Raw genomic sequence first — 21,224 nt, 5'->3', positions numbered from 1 at the left:
AATGACAAGTCCCTTCCCCAAGATGCTTACATTCTAGTAAGTAACATAACAGAGATTTTGTGCAGAATATAGATGGCCATAGGTATGCTGATTATGGACCCATTCCACAAAACTTCTGTGCTGTAGAGCAATTTGGGCTGTTATACAGACTGGAAACCTTAGCCATACGTGGGATCCAGAAGCCACACAGCTCTGCTGCCATGTTCCAGCAATGCTGCCGTGGCTGGGAAGAATGTTTTCAATAGCCCTAGGCCAGGATTTTCATATCTTGGCCCAATCCTGGTTGGCTGTTGATTGCAGCTGGTTAGAGCATTCACAATGGCCCAGGCACCACAGAATAGGGATGACCTCAGGTCCAGATGATCTGTTTACTGAGTATTCCAGTTATTACTGCACATTCATTCTGATTTATTTGTGGGAAGGTTATACAACAATGAGCATTCTTCCTACATCCATCCTGATTTGCTTGCAGGGTGTTTATATGTCTTCCATTTAATTATATGTTCATTCCACACTTCAATGCGTTTCTCTATCACTTTCCTAACCACAAAAAGATTTTTTTTAAAAAAAGGTTTGTTGCGCTAGGGCAACAGAGCACTTTAATCCACTTTAATTGCGCAAACCTAAATTTCCCAGTATGCACGTGAATTCCTCCTACAAAATATTGACAGTCTGGAAATAGCCATGGCCCTACAACTGCAGGCCAGGGACTGCTGATATTTCTCCTTCCAGCACAGCAGCAATAGAAAAAGCTACAGAGCTTGGTGGTTTCTGTCCAGAGTCCAATTATGGCTCTGCATCGTGCACAACGTGATTGTGAATCAAATCCTAAATTACCAATCAGACTTGTGACAATCATCTCTGCTTATTTGCTAATGTCATTTTGAATTAATAGGTCAGAGGAAAAGTTGAAAAGGTTCTTGAATATGATGAATTCCACTCGGCATCTATGTGGCAAGGATGTGGTTGCTGCCTTTGATCTTTCTCATTTCCCACTTATTTGTGATCTAGGGGGTAAGTTTAAAAGGCCTCAGCTGTCTTCCTTTGCTGCCAGTTTGAAATCATGTGAAAGTCATAGTGAAAGAGGGTGGTACTGATTGGAACCTTTTGGTATTAAACTGCAAGATTAACAAATTACCATATGAAAGCAATCACAGTTCATTGCATCCAAGGAGGGAGGGAAGCCTGCAGAAAGAACAAAAAAGGCCAGAGTTCATAACCCTTGGAAATAGGAAATGGACTGCCTTCAAGTCGATCCTGACTTACGGCAACCCTATGAATAGGGATTTCATGGTAAGCGGTATTCAGAGGGGGTTTACCATTGCCTCCGTCTAGGCTAGTCCTCCCCAGTTAGCTAGGGCCTGCTCAGCTTGCCACAGCTGCACAAGCCAGCCCCTTCCTTGTCTGCATCTGCCCGCTGGAGGCAACTGGGCTCCTTGGGACTATGCAGCTTGCCCACGGCTGCACAGGTGGCAGAGCACGTAACCCCTGAGCGACTCACTGTGGGGGTGATCTTTAGCTGGCCCTTGACACCGAGGAGACACGAGCGGGGATTTGAACTCACAGACTCTGGACTCCCAGCCAGGCTCTCCTCCTCACTCTGCTATACCAGCTGTTTTTTAAAAAGAGTTAACAGATTCACAAGGGATAGAGAGAATTCAGAGAGAAGAATGCTGCAAGACAGGATGAACCAGATAAAAACAAATTACATATTAACTAATAGAGGAGAATAGCTGGGAGGCAAGTAAAGTAACATTGCTGTACAATCTTCTTTGCCAAAAGGTAGAAGCAATATGTTGTCTTTTGTCATCACCACTTCTATCTAGTACCATTCTTTTAGGCTTCAAAGCTTTGTTATTTGTTTTACTTTATTCTCTGCTACAGTGTTGATGCTGTAATTTTAAATTTGGTATCTTATGGTCTTATTTTTGTATTTTATTGTTGCTAACCACTGTTGTAGGTTGCTCCAAGATCTTGTGTTATCAGACGGCATATAAATGTCTCAGATAAATAAAATAATTAAATACTGCCCCACTACATTGTGTTCACATACCTTATACCCTAATAAGCTGTAACCCAGGTTCAGTCCTATCAAATCCTTGCAGCAGCTCTAGTGGCAAGTTCTTCATCTTGCCCTGCCCATAAAATTGTCAGATGGCCACCTGTCTGACATGATGTTCTGATACAGAAATGTTTGGAAGAAGCTTTGAGATGCACAGGAATTTTCATTTTTAAATGTTTTCTTCTTTGTTCTCTCTTTAAGGAAGTGGTGGTGGCTTGGCTAAGGAATGCATTTCGTTACATCCAAATTCTACCGTGACAATTTTAGACTTACCCAAAGTAGTGGAAATGGCAAAGAAGCATTTTGTATCCTTGGAAGAACAGCGAATTTCTTTCCACGAAGGTATTACTGGTATATCTTCTCAGAAAGAAAAGGAGTGGTTAGACATAAAATAATCCACATATCCTACCACTCACCTACTAGAAAGTAGAATAGACTCAGACTAAAATGTCCAAGAGTGAAGGTTATGTTTTGAGCTGGGAATTCTGCTCCATAATTCTGGTATTCTTTTGTATTAGAAAACAGTGCATCTCTGGCCTAAGGTTGGTTGGTTGGTTGATTGATTATTTATTTATTTATTAAATTTATATCCCACCCTTCCTCCCAGAAGGAGGGTGGCAAACAAAACACTAAAACAGACTTTAAAATATATTAAAACAAAATATCTTTAAAAATATATTAAAATGAAACATCTTTAAAAACATATTTTAAAAAAAATCTTTAAAAGCAATTCCAACACCGAGTCACAGAGCCAGACTGAGATAAAGTCTCTACTTAAAAGGCTTGTTGAAAGAGGAAGATCTTCAGTAGGTGCTGAAAAGATAACAGAGATGGCGGCTTTCTAATATTTAAGGGGAGGGAATTCCAAAGAATAGGTGCCACTCTTCCTGTGTTTTGTGGAATGGACCTCCTGATAAGATGGTATCTGCAGGAGTCCCTCATCTGCAGAGCACAGTGATTGACCGGGTATATTACTTTAAACCTGGGGTGGGGAACCTTCAGTGTGCACCCCAGTTTCATGCAGCCTTCAGAGATGGTACAAAAAGAAAGATGTGGTACAGAATAAGTAAGGGGGAGATGTTTGCTTCAGTTCCCATTTAAAGGTGACTTTAAACAATACACAAATCAAAGCACAGCCATCCATAGAAATTCACATTTCTGTGAATTTTGCAGTGGAGCTTTCCAGCCAAGTAAAGTAATGTGTCCAAAAATGCAAAGTGTGCATATAAATTCATATATTACTGAAAATAGCATGCAAAATAGAGTATGTTAGGAAAATTTGCTTTTAAAAATTCAAAGCAAAATGGCTCCCTACCCCTGCTTTAAACTATAGTACTCTGCCCTGGCAAGCTTTCATCAAACATATAACTAGTCTAACAAGTAAAGGCTTTTCTAGCAAGAAATCACAAGAAAGGATTTAAATAGACAAAAATATTATGATCTTGTACCCAATCATAAACAAATTTACTTACTGATTTGATTTCAATAGAATGTACTGGCAAACAAAGTTATTTAGGCTTTTGCAGTCTTATTTTAAATTGCTATAACCCAACCAGTGATATTGAAACAATACGCTCATACAAGACTAACTCAAGACAATGTAAGTATATATAAACAACTCCCTTTTTCATGTATCTTGAGTTGATCAAGACTTGCGACCACCTCCCATGCACCTTAAAGGAATGCAACAGTTGGCAAAGCTTCTGATATTTCCACTAATGTTGCTATATTTTTACTCAAAACTTAATCCATAATGAATTTTCCTATATTCTACACACTTAATCTTCTATGCGATGCATGATTTGACCCTCAGAATAAGCAGAACAACTCTGACATAACCCTCACATTTTAAATTAAGTTACTTCAATTACATATTCCAGCTATCTACTTTAAACATTTTTGTAACTGAGGCTGCAATCCTTCTTACCCTTGCTTACATGAACTCAGTGGGGCTTACTTCTGAGTAGCCTGTATAGGCTTGCACTGTAATTCACAACCAACCTGCCATCCTCAAATTGTTTGGGACTGTACGCAGTCTAATGGAGTATACTTAGCACTGTACCCCAAGCGTGGACTTGTGTGACAATTTTTTTAAATGTCATTTTCCCTGCCTCTCAAGGTTGTTTACTTATTGAAACTCTATATTGCAACAAACACTTATTTCTTTTGCTGGATTACAATTTCCACCATCTCTGACTCTTGCCATGCTGGCTAGGACTGATGGGAGTAAGATTCCAACAACATCTGGAGGGTCATAATTTCGACAGCCCTGCATTATGACTTCCCATAATTCTCCTTCTATGTGTCCTCTTTCACTGGTGTATCCAAATGTTCTCTCATCCTTCTCTGTTCATGCTTCACCTGTGTGAACCTGTGCCCTGAAACACATCCTTCAGAACAGCCTTTGCAAAGCTGGTGCTCTCCAGATACTCTGAAGCTGGCTGGCGCTGATGAGAATTGTTGTCCAAAAAATCTGGAGGGCATCAGAATGGCAAAGGCTGCATTAGAAAGCAAGAATGGCATGTAATACTAACACCAGCAGAAGATGGTACATGCCTTCCAACCAGTGGCTTCTGAAGGGTAATGCTCACTAATTACTTGAACCACTTGCTGAATTAAATACCTACCTATTTTATTACAGGGGATTTTTTTAAAGATCCAATTCCTGAAGCTGACCTGTACATCTTGGCTAGGATTCTGCATGACTGGGGTGATGAATAGTGTGTGCGGCTGTTAAACAAACTGCACAAGGCCTGCAAACCTGGTACGTAATTGCAGCCGAGATGAGAAGGCAAGCAAGCCAGGGCAAGGGTTTAAAAAACATACTGCTTATAGTGGCTGTTATGTTGTGGTCTTATTTGTACTTTATTTTTTGGGAGGTGCTTTGAATGTCTTGATGAACAGAAAAGTGGGACTGAAATATTTTTCAGAAATAAATGTATACTGTGGGCCAAAGTTAGGGAAGTGTGTAGGTGTGTGAATATGGGCTTGGCCCTTGGCGCAGAGCCCCTATCTCTTTTACAGAGCTTGGAAGATTACTTTTAAAAAGTAATAAATTACAGTTACAGTTACGTGGCCCCCAAAAATAGTAATTACTGTTGCAATTCCGATTGCTCTGAAAGTAATGGATTACTTTACTTTTTCTCAAAAGTAATCGCTACAGTTACTATTTTAAAAAAACTCCTACAAAGTGCTGGCCTTGGCTGCTGCACATCTAAGTAGCCTAAAACAACATTAAAAATAAACACACGCATACAGAGGTAGTAGAATAATTCTTTTTATCCATGATAGCAATGGTGGTCTCTCCGCTGGTAAGGGAGGTGGGGAGGGAGGCAGAAGCCACTACTCAGATCTTTGCATGTTGGTGACCACAGCCCCCCACTCAGCCAGCAAGCATAATCTCTCCCATTTAACCACTTCCTGGACCCTGCCCTGCCACCAACTAAGGGACACTCATCCAAGCAAACATTTTCCCCTGAGATGCAAAAAAGTGAAAATACTGCAAATACAGCACAGTAGTCAGAGAGGGTGGTGGAGGCCACTTTGTGTGCCAAGTGCAAACACACACACATCATCTTGCACCTCCACAGTTCTTTATCTCCATTCTGCTGCTGCCTCCTTCTCCTGCTTTATCCATGTTCTTGCCCTCTGGCTCGTTTTCCCCTTCACTCCATTTTTTAAAACAATTGTTTTCTCCACTCCACCCCGTCTCACTCTCCACTTCCTCCATTGTCACCTCCTACTAGGGTTGCCAGTTTCCTGGCCTGAGACTGATCCTGTATCTTTAGGAGAAGAGAAAGTCAGCCAAGTGCAGGTGTTCTTACAACACTGTAGTGGGAAAAACCACAAAGTGGAATTCTCCCTTCCCCCTGCACAACTTTTAAAGATACAGAAGACCTCTTGGTTGCCAGGCCCAGCGAGTGAGTGAGCAGGGGGCAGGCAGGGGGAGAGAGCAGGGGTGGGGGAGGCAGGGCAAGTGAGCGGGGGGAGTGAGCAGGGTATTTGTAGGGCGAGCGGGGTGTGGGTGAGCAGGTGGAGGTGAGACAGCAGGGGTGGGGGTGGTAGGGTGAGCAGGAGGCCAACGGGGAGTGAGAGAGCAAGTGGTGGGGGGCAGTAGGGTGAGTGAGGGAGTGAGGGAGTGGGGGCAGTGGAGGGCAAGAGAGCAGGAGTTGGGGGTGGCAGGACGAGTGAGGGAATGAGCAAGTGGGGAGCAGGCATGCAGGTGGGGGGTGAGGGAGGGCGAGAGGACATCCACCATCTGGAGTGAGTCCGGAGATCACCTCTGCAAGCGAAAGGGTAACCCTAACACACACACACACCATCATTATCATCACTCACCTCCACAGCTCTTCACCTCCATTCTGCTGCTGCTGCCTTCTCCTTCATCCTTGCCCTCCAGCTTTGTCCCTCCACCATCCATTTTTCTCTCTCTCCACTCCACGACCGTCTGGCTCTTCACCTCCTCCCTCATGCCTCCTAACACAGAGCATGAGGGAAGAGCAACGCTGTGCAGAAGCCCAGTGTGAGGCACATGTCTTTCGTTCACCAATCACAGCAGCAGCAGACTTCCCCTGCTGTCCCCCAAGTAACACTGGAAACGTTACCGTTGCTGCTGAAAAGTAAGAAAATGACTAATTGTTCTATTACTAGCAAAATGTAATGAAGTTACCCACTCATTACTTTAAAAAGTAATAAATTACAAGTAACTCATTATTTGTAACAAGTTACTTACAAGCTCTACTCTTTTAGGCAAGAATTGTCCAATAGGGCAGAAGGGGATCACGGGCTAGGCCTTGGGATATATTGCAAAGGGGTGGGTGGTGGGAAAGTTGTGCAAGGAAGGCCAGAGCTGTGGGGAATAAAATGGGCTGTAAGAGCACTGCTCAACTTGTAGTAGTAGTAGTAGTAGTAGTAGTAGTAGTAGTAGTAGTAGTAGTAGTGGACAGTGTAGTGCAGCCTTTCCGAACCGGTGTGCCTCCAGATATTGTTGGACCACAACTCCCATCAGCCTCAGCCATTGGCAATGCTGGCTGAGGCTGATGGGAGTTGTGGTCCAACAACATCTGGAGGCACACCGGTTGGGAAAGGCTGGTGTAGTGCTTAGCTGCTACTTACTGGGAAGGAGGAGCAAGGCAATGGGGAGTTTGTTGCAAGGCAAATGCACCAGCAGGAGCACTATATTGGCTCTGCCAGCACATTTGCACCATGCTGATCTCCCCACTGCCTCACCCTTCCCTCCCTCCCTTCCTCCTGCTAAGCAGCAATGATGGAGGAGGGAACATAGGAACCCAAGGTTCATGCTGTAACACTAAACTCTAGAGCTGTGTCCAGATCCTCCCAAAGTCTGAGATTGTGCAATTGTGTTAGGTAAAATCCATCATTTGTACTTTTTTCTCTCCCTCCAGTAAGTTGTATGCTTTCGGGACTAAGGACCTGTTTTTGCTTACATTAATACATAAGTTGCCATGTGTATTGATAGCATTATATGATTAATAAATAATCACCATGGACAACAAAGTAGCTGTAAAATAGTCCTGGACTGCAATTAATTGAATGTATTTCCATATTAAAAGGTTTAGAAGTTTGGCACTTTTAATCCATTTGTTGCCAAGAAAGCATCAAAGTAACCCATTAAAGGGTGCAAACCTAAAGTTATTGAACAGAACTCCATAGGTCTACCACACACACATGTTTACAACTGAGTTCATCTACTTCTAGCTTGCAACCAGTTTAAGTTGTCTAACTGGTGTGTCTTCCTTGCTATTGATATATTTAAAAGTGTCTGTCAATAGTTTTGTTTGGGCAGTAATAAGAGCATTCTTCCTAGAGCAGGGGTGGAGAACCTGTGACCTTCCAGATGTAGTTGGAATACAACTTTCAATATCCTTGACCATTAGTCATCCTGGCTGGGGCTGATGGAAGTTGGAGTCCAAAACATCTGCAGGGACTCAATCTGAGGTCCATTTTATATCTTCAAATCTGCATTCCTGATCTCACAAACAGACTAAGATCTTGCAAGCTAAGGGGAAATATTTATTTTTTTAGCTTGCAAGAACTGGAAAGCTAAACATGACTCAACAGAATGTGAAAAGTAGGATTATATACCAGATATACACCATGAAGTATCTATTATCTTTAGATGGATGCTGACAAGATAAATATCACCCTGAGCAATGCACACAACACTGATGACAGAGATTGCCATTGTTGCACAATTGTTATATGTTGAAACATAATTTTGACCTAAGGTTCTTTCAAATCAACAACCCCTAATACGGAAGAAATGGAAGAGACAATAAAGCTAGCTGAGAACAGGGAAAGGAATTAGGGAGGGCTGCTATTCACCTGCCCACTGAGGAGGCTATAAAAAGTTCTGTTTTGTTTTTGCTTCTTCCCCTGTGTACTTTCACAGGTGAGCAGTCCCATGCCTTTCAATCCCTCCTCAAATCTTTCTTTCTCATAATTCTGAGAGATTTCTCTGACTCTTTGTAGCTCTGCCATTCCCCTTCCCTTTTCTAGGAAACTCCCAACTGTTCATTTCCCCCTCTTTCTTCAACTCCTTTATTTCCTACCTCAGTTGTCTACTTATTCCACCTATACTAGGTCAGTAGCACTAGGGCATATTTTCTTGAAGTGGAGAAACCAGATCTTGTCTCGATCTCATTTTCACAAATCATTCATTTTTTAGGAGGGAATTTTCTGGATAGCCTCTTGGGCATTTGTGCTGTTCTTGGACTTGGACACCAAAATGTCTCATGACATCTTACCTGTATGTTTTCCTTCTTCTTTCAGCTGACACCCTGTTACTGCTTTTGAAAAATTCCTAATGGTCTCTCTCCAGCAACAGAGTTTCTCCAAAACCATCTTCTCTCTCTCTCTCTAGTCGCACTTCCAAACACCAATTAATTTTACCTCAGTTCTCAGATTCTAATATCACTTTTACTCACACAAGCAAATCCAACAATTGCCTCCGTCCCATATCTATGAAAAAGCAAAGCCTTTCACATTTCTGCCTTTCCTTGTATCAGATTCAGATTTTTCCATAAACATCTCTGACCTTGGCCGTGTTACGAAGTCAATAGGTTTGCTTTGCTTTTACCTACATATTTATTACCACTTTCAGCTAGGGATGCAGGACAAATTCACTTCTATTTGCATTTAAAGGTGGATCTATTTAATGTGCACTTTCTGAAGCAATATGTGAACTGAAACACAGCCATCCTTAGATTTGCACTTCTCTGAATTTTGCAGTGAAGTTTTCTAGCCAAGTAACGTCTACAGAAATGCATATACTAGGCTAAAATGTGCTGAAAATGCATATACTATTGAAAATAATATACAAAAATGCATTGTATTACAGAAAAGGGCTTTGCAAAACTGTGTATATTTTGGGAAATTCTCATTAGACTACTGATGAATTTTGTTGAGTACTTTTTTTAAACTCGCAAACTAATGTGGAAAGTGCAGAACAAGACCACAGAAGTGAGAAACTGAAACTGACAGATTCACACATCCCTACTTTCAGGGAATACTGGATAGCAGCAGTACAAGCAGAGTGGTCCTTGGCCTTTCAAAAACGTATTCATCCGAGGAAGACTGCAGGGTCTCTGGCAAGCAGTGGAGAACAATGAGTGCTACAGAAGAAGCTGAAGCTCTGAAAATCTTATTTCAGCACCAGCATGGATTTCTAAATTCAAAGGTAAGAGTATTGTCTGCAAAGTTTAAAACTTGCAAAGACTTTCAGACTTGGATGTGTGGAATCAAAAATGCCTTTCTTTCCTGCAGGCACACTGCCATTATTGGTAGGGTTCTGGGGGCCCTCTATATGCTCTACCCACTCTCCCCATCTGGCTGTTCCACACAGCTACCCTCACTTTCTCTCCCCCCCCCATGTCCCCGTTGGTCCATCAATTCTCCTTGCTTCTTGAAAAGCTGGCCAGGAGGAAGAGGAGGCAGGAAAGGGTCCTTTTAAAATATTTTTCATTGGGCAGACCCGGAGGCATTCTTGGAAATTAAGATTATGGGTGAGGCTGGAATATACAGTGGTACTTTACTGTGCAGCACACCCACCTGTGTTTTTGTTTTAGTCAATGCAGTACCTTGAGTCAGCCTGGTGTAAGGCCATGTCAGATAGTGACACTGTACCTATCTTCCACCATGCTGCCACCCCTATTAAGTGTCAATGCTACTGTTCATCATGGTTGTTTGTGGGGATTCTGGGCTATGGGGCCCCAGACCTAACCTCCAAAGTCCAAACTTAAGAGGGCCACTGCTTTTCAGGACACATATGTTTCATTACATGATAGGAGATGGCTTCCATAGCTGGAATTTGGGCTACTTTTGAATGGTTTTCATTTGAGCATCAAGTGAGGTGAGAATAAAACATATAACAACTCAAGAAACAAAGAAAGTATATTAAGTAGCCCTATATGAAGATTTCATTAAATATGCATTTCAGCTAGATCATTTGTAATGCTCCACTAAGGACATGTTTGAGAAGCACCTCTGAGAAGGTCATCTCTTTGTTCTCCTGGTGATGTATTACTCAATCAATACATGGCCGTTTACTCATGACCCGGACCTAGAGCTTAGTCCTCATTATATGTATGGTAAACTGAGTCTTCTTGGTGGGAAAATGGACAATCTTCCAAAATATGGTACCTTTTTCTACTGTTGCTTCTTGTCTTCCATATGTTGTTGAACTGCAACTCCCACCTTTCCTGATCATTAGCCATGCTGGCTGGGGCTGATGTCTTAACTACATCTGGAGAAACACTGGTTCTTCATCCCTGGCTTAAAGATTTGAACTGGGGATGATAGGGAACTGGGATTTATGAAAGTGAGGCAAAAATGCACTGTAGCCCATGCCTATGGGAAGCATCTATTTTTATCCAAACCTCCTATAGCACTCTGAAGAAGAAAAATATAAGGAACTCACCTATTCCCTCATTGCTTTTGCCAGAACTTAGTTATTTGTTACATTTCTATCCCACCCTTCCTCCTAAAGGAGACCAGGACAGCAAACAAAACAATAACAACAGAGCATTCTAAAAACAGTTACTGTTAAAACATTCTAAAACATTACTGGGGGAAGACCTCCTTTTTCTTACTGAGATTTGTTTAATTTGTCACTCATCCTTCAGTGTCAGGTCCCAGGATGGAGTACATACAAACACTGTTCTTCAACCTTGGGATTATGGGAGTTACAGTCCACCAACATCCAGCGATCCAAGGCCAAAGAACATTGCAATAAAACATATTAGAGCATGGATAGAGAACCAGTGGCCCTTCAGATGTTGTTGAGATCCAGTTCCCTGTCACCACAACCAGCATGGCCAAAGGTCAGGAAAGATGAGAGTTGTTGTCCAGCAACATCTGAAAGGCCACAAGTTCCCTAACCCTGTTGTAGAGAATGCCTTTGAGTTTACAATGGTATCATTCAATACCAGCAACTTTATATGCTGCTGCTGTCACTTGATATTTTAACAAGAACCTGGTAAGAACTGTCAGACTATGAATGGGACCACGTATGGCACATGTGAGACACCACAATTATTTAAAAATAATTTACTTACAATACTTATATCTCACTTTTCTATATATTATTCAAGGTGGCTAACAAGACAAATAATAATATATAACTTTTTTGTTTCAAAAGCATTGTCGTTGAACAGCTTTTGTCATTTTAGAAGCTTCATCTGAACTCCTTTCCTTTTGTATGTCTGACTTTTTTTCCAGATTATGTTTACTGCCTCTGAGTTTGGCATATTTGATCTGCTGATGGAGTCTGGGGAACCTTTGTCCTCAGCAACGATTGCTGAACGTCTAGGCACCAGTAACACCGGGATGGAGAGGCTGCTGGAGGCCTGCGTGGGCTTAAAGTTCCTGCAAGTAGAGTGGAAGGATAATCAAGGTATTTATTATTTAATTATTTAGAAAATTTATATATCACTTAACATATCTGGGGGAAATCCCTAAGTGGTTAACAGAAATTCTAAAGTCAATGAATTCAACACAAATGAAGATCAGATTATAGTAAATACATTTAAAATCCATCATTTAAAACAGCAAATCAGCAACTGAACAAAATAATACACTCAAGCATCCAAATAAGCCTGCGTAAATAACTGAGTTTTTAGGAGACATTTGATACATCTCACAGACGGAGCTTCCCCAATCTCTTTTGGGAGGAACGACAGTAGGTGCACTTTCTTGTAACTAAGAAAGTGAGTGTTTATTATAGCAGACTAATGGTACAATCTCAGCATACTGGAAAGAGTCGAATATAGTCCAGGTGCTCATACAAGACAAAGGAGTAGCAACATTAAGTATGGTCCATGACCAAGTCAAAGGATGTTTTAAAGTGTTTTAGTGCTTTGTTTGCTGCCCTGGGCTCCTGCTGGGAGGAAGGGCGGGATACAAATTAAATAAATAAATAATAAATAAATAAATAAAGGTTCAGGTGTCCAAGATCAGTAACAAGGATTCCAGGACTGCTTGGGAGCTGTGAAGTTGTTCCAATGCGTTTCCTCACCAAGCTTTTAAGCAGAGGCAGAGAATGCCCAGCTAGCCATGAGAATTCCGATCCCTTCAGGAATTCCTGGCCTGAAGGCAGGTGATCCTCCTAGGGAAGAGAGTCTCCTCTTTTCTCTTGATGCATCGCCTCTCCCTGGGAGACATCGCTGGACATCCCTCCCCCTCTGAACCCTCCTGCTCTGTCACAGCAGGCCATGCTGCTGAGCCTGCCTTGTCCTCCACAGTCTCTAACAGCCCACTCTGCTCTTTGGGCAGGGGAGAGGCAGCCTCTGGAACAGAAAAATCCGTTATCCTACTTCTTTCAGGATTTTACAGCACATCCTTAAGGTTGTTTACTTGGAAATAAGTCACACGGGGTTGTATTCAATGTAGCACTAAGTACGTAGTTCTGGCGTCAGTACAAGGATTTCTGCTGTGCAACAGAGCTTTCCTCTCCACTTCTCTCTCTATGCACCCTCTAAATCTGTTATAGGGGTTATTGAAACCCTCTGAAGCAGATCTAGAGAGGGCACAGGGCATGCACAGGGGGAGCAGGGGGGAAAGTCCCATTGTGCTAGCGGCAACCAATGCATTAGTTGAGTACAACCCATGGTGTTCAATGAACTTACTCCAAATTAAGCATGCAAAGGATTGCATAGGGAAATAGATGTCTTAGAATGAGTCAGATTATTGATCCATCTAGTTCAGTATTGTCTACTCTGTCTGGCAGCAGCTGCCCAGGTTTTCAGATGGGAATCTTCCCCAGACCTGCCTAAACTTACTGAACCTGGAACCGGAAGATATTGGGGATTGAAATTGCCGTCTCACTATTCTTGTTTCAAGTGTTTGTTCATGGAGAATTGGGGAGGGAAATAGGCTTTGGAGAGAAGGATGAAAACATGGATCTGTTGTTCCCTTCATTTTCAGCTCTTTATGGAAACACGGACTTTGCCAACCTCTATCTTGCCAAATCAAGCACAAAGTCTCAGTATCATTACATGAAGTTTGTTTCTGAATTTCTTTATCCTAATTTGCAGTACTTGGCTGATGCTGTGAGGTAAGGAGGAGGGTAGTGCAAAAGGAAAAAAACTGATATGCAAAAATCATGTCATAGGATTGGGACTGGTCAGCTCCCTTTCCAAAATGTAACACTGGGTGCTTCCACGCTAGGGCTGATTCCAAATGAGCAGCTCCTAGTGTGCTACCCAGTCACCATTGCTCTTCTGTTGTAAGCTACAAGCAGAATGGAAATTGCTTTTTGACTTGTTGGGAGCATTGTGCTTTTCTCCATGTGCATCCTGTTATGTTCTCTCCATACCAGCTGATATGACATATGGTTCTCACACCATACATTGAAAGCACATGGCTTCCCCCCAAAGAATCATGGGAACTGTAGTTTTGTTTAGGGTGCTAAGAATTGTAAGAGATTAGACCATGAGAGAGAGCCAGCAGCATCTTATAGCTGGCTGCCAATTAGTTACCAGGCCAAATTCAAGGAATAAAGCCCTCACCGTACTTGAAGGGTCACCTTACTCCTATTCAAGTTTTTAAAAGTGCCACATAATGTCCATGATGCACTTGCAAGAGCAGCACTTACTCCCTAGTCCCATTGATATTAGGCAGGCAACTTTATTGTATTATTTTTAGTGCCTGCTAAAAGCTGGTTTGTTTAGGCATTTTAATACATAAATTTTATTTTCTTCTGTATATATTTTTTTAAAAATCGCTAATGTTACTTATATTATGGTAAATTCTAGGTCAACTTGTTTTTAATATTTGATTTTATTCATATTTTAATGAATATTTTTACATTGTCTTATGTAAATCACTAAAGTCAGGATCATTCAGACCATAGTATTTCCAATCTCTATGTATGGATGTGAAAGTTGGACAGTGAAAAAAGCGGATAAGAAAAAAATCAACTCATTTGAAATGTGATGTTGGAGGAGAGGTTTGCGCATACCATGGACTGCAAAAAAGACAAATAATTGGGTGTTAGAACAAATTAAACCAGAACTATCACTAGAAGCTAAAATGATGAAACTAAGGTTATCATACTTTGGACACATAATGAGAAGACATGATTCATTAGAAAAGATAATAATGCTGGGGAAAACAGAAGGGAGTCGAAAAAGAGGAAGGCCAAACAAGAGATGGACTGATTGCATAAAGGAAGCCACAGACCTGAACTTACAAGATCTGAACAGGGTGGTTCATGACAGATGCTGTTGGAGGTCGCTGATTCATAGGGTCGCCATAAGTCGTAGTAGACTTGAAGGCACATAACAACAAATGTAAATCACTTAGAGGTCTTTGGTGATTAACCGGTGTGTAAAACCAATTAAATATATAAATAACAATAAATTGCATGTCCCTTTGACTTCAAGGTGAATTCCTCTGGTAGCTAATTTGAGATCTAAAATTAGATTTAGAATAATTCAGATTTGTAAGCAACTCAGAGAATTCTGATTGTGGGGTGGCATATATGTGTCACAGATATATCAGAAAACAAACAAACAAACCTGTGGCTGTTAGAGTGAGCTTTTACAAAATACAAGTAATTTTTAATTGTTTTATTTAGCAAGATTTTTAGTTTAACTTAGTTTAATGTAATAATTTAAGACTAGCTTTTAAAAATCTTTAAGTTTTAAACTTATTATTGTTTAAAAAACAATACTAAAAATAATAATTGTATGAGTAGTACATTTAGTATGTTGTCAGTGTGTGTAGAATAAGAGTCTGAAAATTAATTTGATAGTTATTTGACTCTGTTTTCATGAATTAAAACATTCTGTTTCAGAGAAGGAAAAAATCAGGTTGACAGAATCCATGGCATTCCATCAAAAGATTTCTTTGAAGCTATTTCCAGGTAAAAAAAGTATTTCTGTAGATCTTTTTGAGAGAATGGGGAAAATGTGGGATGCTTCTCCTTAGATTAAGCATTCCTTTTGTAATTTGTGTGAAACATATTACTTGGACTCAGAGTTCCAGTGTATTCTCTGTCTAGTGTTGCTTTTCCCTCTCTCCAAACTCTCTCTGTTGATACTGGGGGACTTTTTTAAAAAAAGTAAATGTACTGCCTTCAAGTCGATTCCGACTTATGGCGACCCTATGAATAGGGTTTTCATGAGGCTGAGAGGCAGTGACTGGCCCAAGTTCACCCAGTGAGTTTCATGGCTATGTGGGGATTCGAACCAACACCTTAACCACTACACCACATACCAAACATGGTTTGCTGTTTTTGTGTGTGTGTGATGTCTGAAACCAGCATCCCTGCAACCAGGGTTTATGTAATGCAGACTAGTAGTGTGAAGAACTTCCAGCACGCTCCAGTGTTGAAAGAGAATTGCTTCTAGTCATCATCACAGATAGACTTTTCCAAGTCCTGTAATGGCTGCAAGTGCTGTTTATCCATGATTCATAACCAAAGATCAGCATGTGCTCAGACAAGTTTGAAGACATATTCACTTGCTTCAACATAGGGACCAAATGCACTTGTGCATCATTTTGTGGAGTGGACATGAATCAGGCACTGCATTACAATAAGCTCTTGTTACTGAGGGAGCCCTGTCCTGTGCTGATAAACAATTCCTGGAATTGAAATATTGGGATAGTCAGGGAAATAGTTAGGAAAGAAAGTTTGAAAGCAAGGGAGCAGCTGTTACTGATGAAATTAAAGTGCAAACAACCAAGGTAAAAATTATCTGTAAGAAAAAATAGGTAGCCAAGAAACTGAGTTAAGGAAAAAAGATGTAAAGAAAATACAAAGTTCTTTATTACAGTTGAATAAATTCCATGCACATACACACACATAATAAATTATGAGAAAACTAACAGTTTAACAGGCATTGACTTCTAATCGATACATATAATAAACAAACAAGTGGTGCTGCGAATTGCAGTGTGAACACTTCTGCCTCCTCACCTGCACACCGCTCACTCTGCCCATCACTGCCCACCTCAGCAAGCAGGCAAGGCAGCAGTGGCAGCTTTGGCAATGAGGCAGGCAGATGAGTGGGCAGGTGGTGACAGCCTGGGTGGGAGGCATGTGTGTGGCCTCGGCACACTGCATGGCAAAGAAGTTTGTCCAGGGGAGGTGGAGGTAGCAGAGGAACAGGTGAGGCAAGCAGCTGTGGAGTGAGAGCAGGCTAAAGCAGACCAATGCCTGGAGGCACGGGGGTACTGCAAGAGAGGTTGGCGAGGGGAATGGGAGTGCCTGGGGTGGGGGCTTGAAGTTTGACCGGAGGGGATGCCGGGGGTGGGTGGGGTTGGTGCATGAAGCATGTGGGAGCAAAGCCCCTAATATAATATATCCATTTAAAGGAAGAAGAGAAATCACTCCAACCCTTCATTATGTATAGGGGGTCCTGAATGAACACTTAATTATTCCTCAGTTTGACTAGCAATAAAGGCTTCCCTCCAGTCAATTAATAAATCCAGGTCCCTCCATATGAACAAGTCTTAATGTCAAAGCTTCTATTCAGCATGTACAGAAGCAGGTTTAAAGAGGTTTAAAGCAGGTTTCCCCTTCTCCTTTATTACAAGCCAAAGCATGTATCGTTATTGTTCTTTAAAACACACTAGGCCACTGATGGAGACTTTGTTAGAATGCGTTGAATGAACATTGTTACATGGTATCGGCCTATGAATGATTTATAAGAAGAATGTTTTTATAGATATTTTTTCAGATGAAATTAAGTGTGCAAGGTGACTGAGGCAGGATCTGGTGGATCTCTGGTAGAACTGGCTGAACTTCAGCACAGCCAGAGATATGCTAGCATAAATCCCTCATCCCAGCTCAGAAGGGGCTCACTTGGCTCAGCCAAGGCTGGCATAAGCGCCCCAAAGGGGTGTTTCAGAGGCATGGTGGGGGCTGGATCCCTAACGCTATTCAGCTCAGTCACATGACCTGGCGACCTGGCGGAACTTAAGCTGGTAAAAGGAGACTGTAAGTCAAACTCTATTTTACAGCCTTGTCTTCCTTCTGCCAGACTTGGGCCAGCTCAGCCAGCAGTAGCCTCACTCCTGAACAGAGTTTGGCTCTGGGGTACACCAGCATCCCATAGTTAGGATTACCTCCTACATTGTCAAATATTGGTTAAAGATTTTGTGTAGAAGACCCACAACAACCACAGACATACTAAACATGGGGTCAGTCCTCAACAATTCCATGCCACACAGCAATGTTAGAGAAAGTCCTATTTGTACAATTTGTATCAAGGCAGATGTGATTGCAAAGGAACTACAGTCAGAAAAGGGGAGGGGACAATTGCCAAGGGGAATCAGGATGCTGAGTTTTTGACATAATAGAAACCTGGGGAAATACAGGTGTATGGAAACCTTATACAAATGCTCAGCAAACACAATTAGTTCTGGGAGAGGGACAAGGGGAGGGGATGGATGCATTAATTACAGATACTGTACATCCCGTCATTGTCCACCCACTGATATAAATCTGAAATGACAGGACTAGACCAATGAAAGGAAAAGAAATCTACCTATGGTGTAGAAAGTTTCCTGCAGTTTCACAAACAACTAAAAATGGAAAAGCAAAAGTATTGTGTGGGATAAAGGTCCTGTCTTCTAGAACCACTTTCTATATGAAGGTTGTCCTCTGGGTTACCTGTCAATGCAATTTTGAATTATTAGATCAGAGAGCGGGCTGCAAAGACCCTTCATGGATGCTATGCATGACATGTGCAGTCTGTTTGGCCGAGATGTGATGACTGCATTTGATCTTTCTCATTTCCCGCTTGTTTGTGATGTGGGAGGTAAGTACCATAAATTCCCAGATATCTTACTTTACTTGTAGCTTGAAATCATAAGGTAGTTGTTGTAGAAAAGGCAGAATACCCCAATCTGCTTTAGATCATTTTGCTCTGAGATATAAGCACTGTATTTGGGGGGCTGAGGAGAAGGATATTGGATGACTTAATTTCCAAATAGGTAAAGTCCACTCAAAAGAAGGGGTGGCCTTAGGTTTGCTGAGATGTCATCCCGACCTACTTTAAGCACTGGCTGTAAGATCATAGAATTGTAGAGTTGGAAGGGGCCTATAAGGCCGCCGAATCTAATCCACAGATGACTGTGGCTGCTTTCACACTGCACTTTATTCCATTATTCTGACTATTTCTTACCTGCCAATTTGTGCATTATATTTCAGCATTCACATGATGTACAAGCTAGATCTGGAATTCTAGTGGAATATACTGCAAGTTTAGTGTTAATTTTGGTGATAAGTAATACCAGAAACAATCCGTTTGCAAGGTTGGGAACCGGGAAAGTTACAGGACTTTTTTTGCTCATTGCAGCCATTCATGTGTCAGGCATCTCAGCAGGCAGTGCATTTCCACCCTTTAGGCATGCATTTATTTATTTTTTGCCTGACATAAATTGTACCGGTATTCCAGTGTAGGCGCAGGTAGCAGCAGCATTTCCCACACACACCCCTTTGTCTATACAACAACAACAACAATTTAGATGCTAAAGGAAGAGGGGTTGCATGGCAACAGGATGAGATCTTAGACCTCCTACACAGTGAGGAACTACAGTGCATATGTGTATAATGGGTGAGGGATGAAAGCAAGACATTCATTGCAGCCATGTGAAAGATTCGCGCAAAATGCTAGTATATCGGCTGAAAAAGCTATTTTTCCTTAATGCAACAGGTACTGCGGTGTGAAAGGAATTTTAGAAATCGGAACAGAAGTGCTACCATTTTAATCCTTTAAACTAACACAATGAGCCCCATGTCTAAAAGCAACCTGTGTTAGAAACTTGGACTACATTGACACCATACATTTATTTCACTATTATTACACTTTAAAATAGTCATGGTTTTCTCCAAAGAATCCTGGGAAGCATAGTTTGTGAAGGGAGCTGAGAGTTGTTAGGAGATCCCTCTCATAGAGCTACAATTGCAGAATCCTCTGAGAAGAGGGACTGACTGTTAAACCACACCGACAATTGTAGCTCTGTGAGGAGAATAGGGTGTCTCCTAACAACTCTCAGCACCCTTCACAAACTACCCTTCTCAGCATTCTTTGGGGGAAGCTATGAGTAGGGATGGGATCCATTGGCCAGTGATGGTTCAAAAGCATTTCTTCAACCCAACAGGCCTGGCATTGATTCTAATTTGTTCTTCGTCTGCTAGTTGCTGCTTTTACAAAAAATATTGTAACATTGATAGAAAGATTGGGAGGCTGGCTAGCATATGCCTGAGATTGGTGTGGTTGCTGATGTTGTTTTTAAAGGAAGTTCTGACTTTTACCTTAAAGTCTTTCTGCTCTAATTTCTTTAAAAGTGAAAACCAAAAGTGAAAAAGTGAGAAGAGGGCAACCAGAATGATCAAGGGGATGGAGCGACTCCCTTATGAGGAAAGGTTGCAGCATTTGGGGCTTTTTAGTTTAAAGAAAAGGCGGGTCAGAGGAGACATGATAGAAGTGTATAAAATTATGCATGGCATTGAGAAAGTGTATAGAGAAAAGTTTTTCTCCCTCTCTCATAATACTAGAACTCGTGGACATTCAAAGAAGCTGAATGTTGGAAGATTCAGGACAGACAAAAGGAAGTACTTCTTTACTCAGCGCATAGTTAAACTGTGGAATTCCCTCCCACAGGACGCAGTAATGGCCACCAGCTTGGATGACTTTAAAAGAAGATTAGATAAATTCATGGAGAACAGGGCTATCAATGGCTACTAGCCGTGATGACTGTGCTGTGCCACCCTAGTCAGAGGCAGTATGCTTCTGAAAACCAGTTGCCGGAAGCCTCAGGAGGGGAGAGTGTTCTTGCACTCAGGTCCTGCTTGTGGGCTTCCCCCAGGCACCTGGTTGGCCACTGTGAGAACAGGATGCTGGACTAGATGGGCCACTGGCCTGATCCAGCAGGCTCTTCTTATGTTCTTATGTTAACCAAGACTTCACTTATAAATATCAACAGACAGCTGCCAGGCACACAGCAGGCAGCCTCCCCACCCTCCTGTGCTTACAGAAAAGCTCAGCTGAGGACATCATGGGATTTTCAGGACTCTTGATCACCCAGGAAGGCTGCAGAGTGCAGACACTGGAGAGACGATATGTAGAATGAAAGGGGACTTACAAAGACACCCTTGGCTGCCTTGAAAAGAAGCAAAGCACCACAAAAACTTTGCACTCCACCCCTGAGAATTTCACCAAAATGTTCTCTCCCCTTTCATCATTACTGAATACAATTTCTTTTTTCATAAAGAGGCAGGACTTTTTTTCCTGGCACAGCAGTAATTTTCATTGCTTCTGCTAAATATGATAGCACTGCATCATGTTTTGGCTAGTATTTATTGTGCTAGTAGGACTGGTTAGTCCTGCAGTATGAAAGCCAACAGGAAGAAATAGCTCTTTGAAACTGTGGAGACAATGGGAGCAACCTTGCTATACTGCTCAGGTTTGTAACAAGAGAGCAGGAACCAATGATGGATCTGCCCTGGCCGCTTCTACCTGGCACACTCTCTTATGCTGCTTGACTGTATTTCTTATTGTTCCATTATGTCTTGCTTTCTGTTCTTGCCCTACCTATGAAATGACCGGATAGCCACCTATCTGATATACTACCCTAAAAGTTTGCATAGGAATGCTTGAACAAAGTTTTGAGATGTATATTTTCATTCTCA

General features: G+C 41.7%; 1 protein-coding gene across 1 annotated transcript in view; it reads left to right on the top strand.

Annotated features, from left to right (window-relative positions):
• The window catches only part of LOC133384917 (acetylserotonin O-methyltransferase-like), a 30,203-nt gene that overhangs the window by 7,456 nt on the left and 1,523 nt on the right, over nt 1-21,224 (top strand). Inside the window, exons 5-6 of the mRNA XM_061626837.1 lie at nt 896-1,014; nt 2,264-2,404. Coding sequence (XP_061482821.1) covers nt 896-1,014; nt 2,264-2,404 — 260 coding nt within the window. The remainder of the gene's footprint in view (nt 1-895; nt 1,015-2,263; nt 2,405-21,224) is intronic.

This window comes from Rhineura floridana, chromosome 5 (genome assembly GCF_030035675.1).
Source record: "Rhineura floridana isolate rRhiFlo1 chromosome 5, rRhiFlo1.hap2, whole genome shotgun sequence".
NCBI classification, from domain to species: Eukaryota; Metazoa; Chordata; class Lepidosauria; order Squamata; family Rhineuridae; genus Rhineura; species Rhineura floridana.
Note: the sequence above shows the minus strand (reverse complement) of the source record. Positions and strands in the feature narration are given on the sequence as shown.